Source organism: Pelodiscus sinensis, chromosome 3 (genome assembly GCF_052426305.1).
Source record: "Pelodiscus sinensis isolate ZL-2025 chromosome 3, ASM5242630v1, whole genome shotgun sequence".
Lineage (NCBI taxonomy): Eukaryota > Metazoa > Chordata > Testudines > Trionychidae > Pelodiscus > Pelodiscus sinensis.
The window spans coordinates 16,424,298-16,431,656 of NC_143054.1; the positions used below are offsets into that span (position 1 = coordinate 16,424,298).

General features: G+C 44.6%; 1 protein-coding gene across 1 annotated transcript; it reads left to right on the forward strand.

Annotated features, from left to right (window-relative positions):
• SF3B6 (splicing factor 3b subunit 6) lies at positions 1–7,359 on the forward strand. Its single transcript, XM_075923408.2, has 4 exons — positions 1–161; positions 3,143–3,261; positions 5,794–5,932; positions 6,552–7,359. Exons 1-4 carry the CDS (start codon positions 132–134, stop codon positions 6,639–6,641), a joined length of 378 nt encoding a protein of 125 aa, XP_075779523.1. The 5' UTR covers positions 1–131; the 3' UTR covers positions 6,642–7,359.

Genomic DNA, 7,359 nt, shown 5'->3' on the forward strand with positions numbered 1-7,359 from the left:
ACTCGTCACTTCCTGCGCGCGGGTTGGGCCCGCGGTGCAGGCTGGGATAGCACCCGGGCCTGCCCCCCTGTTGGAGACGGACGCGTCCGTTGTTTCCCGGCTAGGCGAAGGCCCCCGACCCGCCCGGCACCATGGCGATGCAAGCGGCCAAGCGCGCCAACGTGAGTGGGGGGCGGGGGGAGGAAGTGTCGCTGACCTGTCCGGCGCCCAGACCGTCTCCCTCCGCGGTTCGGCCCCGCGCGGATCAGCTCCGACCGGGGGCGGCGGAGGGGCCGGGTTCGTGGCGCCGCGGCGGGGCGATTTGTTCCGGGCGTGACTCGCCCGTGCAGCGCCTCGTGCCGCCTAACCCGGGGCCGCCACAGCACTTCCGCCGCCTGCGGGGCCCTTCGACCTAGTCCGACTTGCCCGTCACGGCCCTTCGGGTCTCCCCCCGTTACCCTCCTATCGCGACACTGCGGGGGAGAGCACAGCACTAGCTAGCGGAGAGGTGCTGCTCGGACACAGAGGCAGAGACTTTAAATGACCCCTCGAAAGCCCCAAGTCAGAGCCTCCCGACTGGACATTTTGCCAGAGAAATTTTGGAGCAGGTCAGTGGAAATGAGCAAAGGGTCGAAAAAGATCCCAAATGGTGCTCAAGTCAAGGAGCGCAATCTGTTTAGCCTTAATAAAGACAAAGTGAAGGGGTGATTTAAGCCACAGAGTGTAAGCACCCCGAAGGGGAACAAATATTTGATACTAGGCTCTTTAGTGTAACAAGCAAAGGGAAACCAACTATACAACCATTGGCTCTTAAACTTGCCAAATTTGGGACTGTGCTGCCCTAGAAGCGTTATAGTGGTGCAGCTGCACAAAAGCAGCATTTTTAGTGAATAGGCTCTGTGCGACTAGGAGAGAGCTTTCCCATTGACATCATTACCCCACCTTCTTGAAAAGTAAGTAGCTGTGTTGGTGGGAGGGCACTTCTTGCCAACAGTGCTGTGTTGGTGTAATTGGTCTATCTTGGGGGTGGCTTTTTCACTCCCCTGAACAACATAAAAATATATCAACACAAGCAGTAGTGTAGACCTGCCCTCAGACTTGAATGCTGGAATAGTGTAACACAGATTGTGATGGCTTCTCCATGGGTACATCTATCCTGCAGGGCTTAATTTGAAATAAGCTATGCAAATTGAGCAATTTATTTCAAAATAGGGAGCATCTACACAGCACTTATTTCAAAATAGAGCACACTTCCTCCAATTTCCCTTATTCCTCTTACAAGGAGGGTTACTGGAGTTGGAGTAAGAAGTCCTCCTCCAGCTTGACAGTATTTTGACACTATTTTGAAATTATTTTGGAATAGAGCTAGTTATTTCAAAATAGTGTTGCAGTGTAGACGTACCCCATCAGTAGCCATTTTAAAATTACCATATTTTCCGGCGTATAGGGCGACTGGGCGTATAAGACGACCCCCTATCTCTTTACTTAAAAGATAGGGTTTCATCTTATACCCCAGCGCCCCTCCGCCTCCTTTGCTCCCGGTGTCCCTGGTCTGCTGGAGATGGTCCCCAGCAGACCAGAGGCACCGGGAGCAAAGCCGCCAGGAGCGCCTGGGCTTCCCCCCCCTCCCCCCCGCCGGAGCCCCTCCGCGGCTTTGAAAGCCTCGGGGGAAGCCGGCGGGGGGGGGCATCCCAGGCGCGCATGGGCTGCCCCCCCACCGGAGCCCCTCCGCGGCTTTGAAAGCCTCAGGGGAAGCCGGCGGCGGGGCATCCGGCGTACAAGACAACCCCCGATTTTTGGGGGATGTTTTTTAACTTCAGAGGTCGTCTTGTACGCCGGAATATACGGTAAGACTGGATAGTTTCCTAAAAGGTATGCTCTAGTTCAGATAGGACTTAATGGGGACATTCTATGAGCTGTGTTTTGTGGGAGGTCAGATTAGATTATCATAGTAGTCCCTTGTGACTCCAGTCTCTGTTAATCTACGTATACTTCTAGACCATAGGGTCTCAAAGTGTAGTCTGTGATCAGAGGCACCAACTTCCCCAGTTTCCATGATGTGCTCAATCACCACTGTGCCCCAATCCTCCTCCCCCACTCCACCTCTTCCTGCAAGTCCCCAGCTCTTCCTGCCCCATCCCTCCTCTGAGTGCTCCCCTCCTGCTCCTCACCCCCCTCCCGAGCACCTCATACACACCACTGAACAGATTTTGGAGGATGGGAAGGGGAGGAACACCCACTTTTTTCTTGAGTGGGTGATCTGGGGGCTGGGATTGGTGCCTATGTCTGTAGTCCACAAAGAGCTGGCTGGTCACCATGTGCTACTCTCCTGGTTTCCAGCTATTAAATTACATTAAAATAGAACTACAGGTACAGGCAGTCCCCGGGTTATGTACAAGATAGGGACTGTAGGTTTGTTCTTAAGTTGAATCTGTATGTAAGTCGGAACTGGCGTCCAGATTCAGCCGCTGCTGAAACTGATCAGTTTCAACAGTGGCTGAATCTGGACGCCAGTTCTGACTTACATACAGATTCAACTTAAGAACCCCAGGCATCCCCAAGTCAGCTGCTGCTGAAACTGATCAGCAGCTGATTCCTGTAGTCAGCCACTGGTCAGTTTCAGCAGCGGCTGACTTGGGGACGCCTGGGGCAGAGCAGTAGCGCCGCGGCTGGACCAACCAAGCAGCACCCAAGCTGCTCTGCCCCAGGAGTCCTGATTCAGCCACTGCTGAAACTGACCAGCAGTGTCTGAATCAGGACGCCTGGGGCAGAGCAGCTGGGGTGCTGCCGGGTTGGTCCCGTAGCGCCCAGAGCGGCGCTACGGGACCAACCGGCAGCACCCCAGCTGCTGTACCACAGGCGTCCGGAGCAAAGCCGCGGAGCACGGGGGCAGCGGGACAGCCCAGACGCGCCGTGGCTGTCCTGCTGCCCTCGGGCTCTGCGGCTTTGCTCTGCTTTGCTCCTCTCCCTGGTCGGATCCGCGTAACTCGGGGACTGCCTGTACTTCATATTCTTTCCTAATTTTTTTCCATGCAATCAAGTGCTCTAGTTGTTACTTGAATGTTGTGTTACAAAAGGATCTGTGAGACAGAAGGTGAATGGTACTGGTATGTATTAGTTCTGGAAGTGAGCATTCTAAATGTAGCTGTGGTCTCTATTTTAGATTCGGCTGCCTCCTGAAGTGAATCGGATTTTATATATCAGAAACTTGCCATACAAAATTACAGCTGAGGAAATGTATGATATTTTTGGAAAATATGGACCTATTCGACAAATTAGAGTGTAAGTCTTTTGATTACAAAAATGTGGAGTGTTCCAAATATCCATGAGTTATGAGCAGCAGAAAATTGTTTTTGGAAGAAAGATGGTGCCAAACTCTGTTTTGATTCAGCTGTAAGCATATTAGAACCTCTTTAAATAGCATTCATAGTAGGCAAAAGTTGACAAGTAAGGAAAATGATACAAGACTGCCCAGTGGATGAACGTGTGTGAAAAAAACCATATGTCTTTCTACTAGACAAACCAGCAGTCAAGGAAGAACTCCTTCATAGTGAATCAAAATCAGTATAAAAATATTGACTGAATATCATCTGTCATTTTTCCTAGTGACTTATGAAGAAATTTGGTTCACCATTTAAGTGTACCAAAGAAAGAAGTCACTATGAACAAAAGTTCATGGCTAGTGTGCACTTAACAATATTTAAAATAGGGAAGTAAAAATGCATTTGAAAATGTAACTGCTAAAAATCATAGTGGCTACATAGTTACATGCGCTGCGGGCTCTGCATGTAAATAAGCTTTATACTGCAGAACTTGCAGCGAAGCCTCCCTGGGAGCAGGCATCACAAAAGGCTGCTGCTAGCTCTGCTCCCAGGGAGGCTTCATTGCAGGCTCTGCAACTGGCTTCCATTGGGAGCGGCGGGGTGCTGGTGCCTGCAGGGAGCACTTCCCTGCAGCACTCAGCTGCTCAGAGCCACCTGTTTCCCCTTGGCAGTTGTGCCTGGTAGGTGCCCCAATGCACTGCTCCCTCTTGCATCCCCCCTGCCAAGACTCCGCACTCCCACCCTGCTCTTGCAGGGATGGTTACCTAGAGAGGTGATGGAATCTCTATCCTTAGAGGTTTTTAAGCACCGGCTTGACAAAGCCTTGGCTGGGATGATTTAGTTGGGGTTGGTCCTGCTGCGAGCAGGGGGTTGGACTAGATTACCTCCTGAGGTCTCTTCCGACCTGTGTTTTGGGATATAGCCAAACAGTGTAAATGTTGGCACTTTTTGCTGATGAAATACCTACATCCCTTGGGAGCAGGGGGTTTAACTATGAGCCATTCATGCTGCCACTTTCCAGGGCAAAACATTTGTCTTTTGGGGAGGGATGGTTCTAAGCACTTGCGAATGACAAACATTTTCTTCCAATTGGCATTGCAGAAAAATACTAAAAAGCAAGCAGCATTATCACCTGTAAATGTCAACAAACTTGTTTGTCTTAGCAATTGATTAAACAAGAAGTAAGGTCTAAAGTTTTATATTTTGTTTGAGTTCATTCACCTAACCAAAAAACGTTTATAAGTTGCACTTTCATGATAAAGAGATTGCACTATAGTACTTGTATGAGGTGAATTAACAAATACTATTTATTTTATCATTTTACAGTGCAAATATTTGTAGTAAATGAGCACTGTACACCATGTATTCTGTGTTGGAAATGAGATCAATATATTTGAAAATGTAGATAAACAGCCCAAAAAAATAATAACTTTTGATTTAACAGTATGATTAATTTTTTAAGTTAAAAACATGATAAGCCTAGGCTTATCAGGTAGTTGACTACTTGACTAGTCACTTATATCCCTAGTCCAGCACAATCGGGGACCTGACTGGTGCCAAACCAGACAATTTGCTGAACCACAGGAGGTCAAGATTGTAACAAGTGTGGATGTGTCTATTTTTATTTCACCAAGGCAAATAAACAGAACAGTGCTGGCAATGCTGCTTAGCAATGTATGACTGTATGGATACACCCTATGCTTAGCCAAGGTTTATCAGCTCTCTATATAACAAAGTGTTAGTGTTGTTACACAATTTTTACTGTTATTGGCGCAAGGAAATAAGTAGATAAAGCATAAGCTTATGCTTGGAAGCATTACCAACACTTCTGCTGCTTACTGGGCTCTTAGAAGACCTTCAAGGGGTAAATTTGAGCTAAATAACAGCACAGAACACTGAGAGCCAGGACTGGCAGCTGTAAAACTTTATGGGACTATGGGAACCTTGGCCACACCGTGATAAGTGGATATCTGGCTAACTAAAAACATGGCAGACCACAGATGGTGTTATACTAGTGAGGTTCAGTCTGTAGTGTAGACATACTCTATGTCTGTGTGTGTTATGCTGAAATAGCAATCCATATATCGCCCCAAGGAACCAAGGACCTATAATACAATATGTCAGCTTTAAACATTTTATTTGACAACTTAAGTAATTTACTGATGTAACACTTTTCAGGCTTTCCCAGAATAACACCACCATAATGCACAGCAAAGGCTTTTAGGATCATCCTTTGGAGAAGAATTGATCTTGAAACTTCATATTGTGCATTCTGTTTATGTTGCCACACTTGACATAGTTAGAGCCAGAAGTAATAATAAACAATTGGCGTAGAAAGCAAAACTGTATCTCCAAGTCTATAAAAGGACGTGAGAAATCTTGATTTTTATTAAAATTTTATTTAACATAATCTGTGTGGTCATTGCTGATGGTTAATGGAGTTATTGAAACAATAAGAATGTAAAATATTAAAACTGATCTTGCATTCCAGTGGAAACACTCCCGAGACTAGAGGAACAGCATATGTGGTTTATGAAGACATCTTCGATGCCAAGAATGCTTGTGATCATCTGTCAGGATTCAACGTATGCAACAGATACCTTGTTGTCTTGTACTACAATGCAAACAGGGCAAGTACACTAGTTTTTCTAAAATAACTATTAAATGTATGTTATACTGTCAACTTCATTCCAGTCTAAACAGAACATTATTTTGATTTATTGTAGCTATCAATTTGAATATTCTAGGGAACAATGCTGAATTTGGAGGGAAGTAGTCTAGATGAGCTAATGGTGTAATCTTTAGTTTTTTATTTTTGTGTGTATGTTTGTGTTCAAAGAACACGCTTGTTGGACTAGACTAGGGGAAGCAAAGTGGGCTGCAGAGAGCAGATTGCAGCATTGCTTTCCACAAGCTTAGTTTTGGGAGAGTCCTTTCCATAGGAGACAAGATGTTTAAAAGAAGTGATATCTGAGTTCTTAACCTTCTGTTTCTCTGCCCAATGACAAGCATGTAGCTTGGAGGCCATATGGCGGCACATTGTCCAGTATTGGGGAATTATGGTGTAAAATGTATTGACAAGAATTACTTGCAGTTACAGAAAAATATTATTTTAGGGTAATTTAATTGGGGACTGTGGTAATTACATGGTAACTTGTATTAACTGTAGTAACATCTTATTAAAAACTCAATAAGAGATAAATTGTAAAGAATATTCTTCTCTAATGTACTTTGTTGATTTTGTTACAGGCATTCCAGAAGATGGACACAAAGAAGAAAGAGGAGCAGCTGAAACTTCTCAAGGAGAAATATGGAATAAACACAGACCCACCAAAATAAGATTATTTTTACAAAAATTATTTTAACTCTTACAACGGTGTTTTGGACTGAACCTCATAAAGACTATTAATCAAGCTTGATTATTTCATTTGACCCTTTTACTTCTATGCCTCATGCATTGACTACTCATTTTGAAGCTTTGATATTTTAAGTTTGGAATTTACTAAATAAATGTAGTTCACTTTTGGATTTTGTCTAAATTACTTAACATTTTTCTAATTCTATTAAATGGACACACTTTTTTCTAGATATCAAGGAGACCATGTTATTCTTGCATAACTGGTCTGTTTCAAATAACGTGTCCAAGTATTTCATTCAGTCCTGGCAAAATTCATCACCCAAGATTGCTTGCACTAGACTCTATGCACCATTTAGATCCCATGTTTTAGGTTTAGTGACCTTGTGTGGATTCTCTGCACAAGAGTGAATTTCATTTCATATATGTGTAAATTAAATAAAACACATTGACCACAATATTTGTATAGAATATGGTCTAGTATGTTTTTAACACTACCACGCATTTGTGGTATTGTATCTAAGTTACCATTTTTCTCCCTATGGGAATGTTTGACTCAATCTGTCCTTTTTGTTATAGGGAACTTGTGTTTGTTATAAGACTGCTTCTTATATTAAACAAAAATGTCTGTCCTGTGTAGCTCTTACCTGAAATTGGTGATAATAAATTGAGGTCTGGATTAAAAGTCATAAACACAAATTG

What these genes read in the sequence shown, in the direction of transcription:
- SF3B6 (XM_075923408.2), top strand. Translation starts at nt 132, where the DNA reads ATGGCGATGCAAGCGGCCAAGCGCGCCAAC. An exon ending in AAGCGGCCAAGCGCGCCAAC is followed by an intron (nt 162 to 3,142) that starts GTGAGTGGGGGG and finishes TCTCTATTTTAG; the next exon opens with ATTCGGCTGCCTCCTGAAGT. An exon ending in TGTACTACAATGCAAACAGG is followed by an intron (nt 5,933 to 6,551) that starts GCAAGTACACTA and finishes ATTTTGTTACAG; the next exon opens with GCATTCCAGAAGATGGACAC.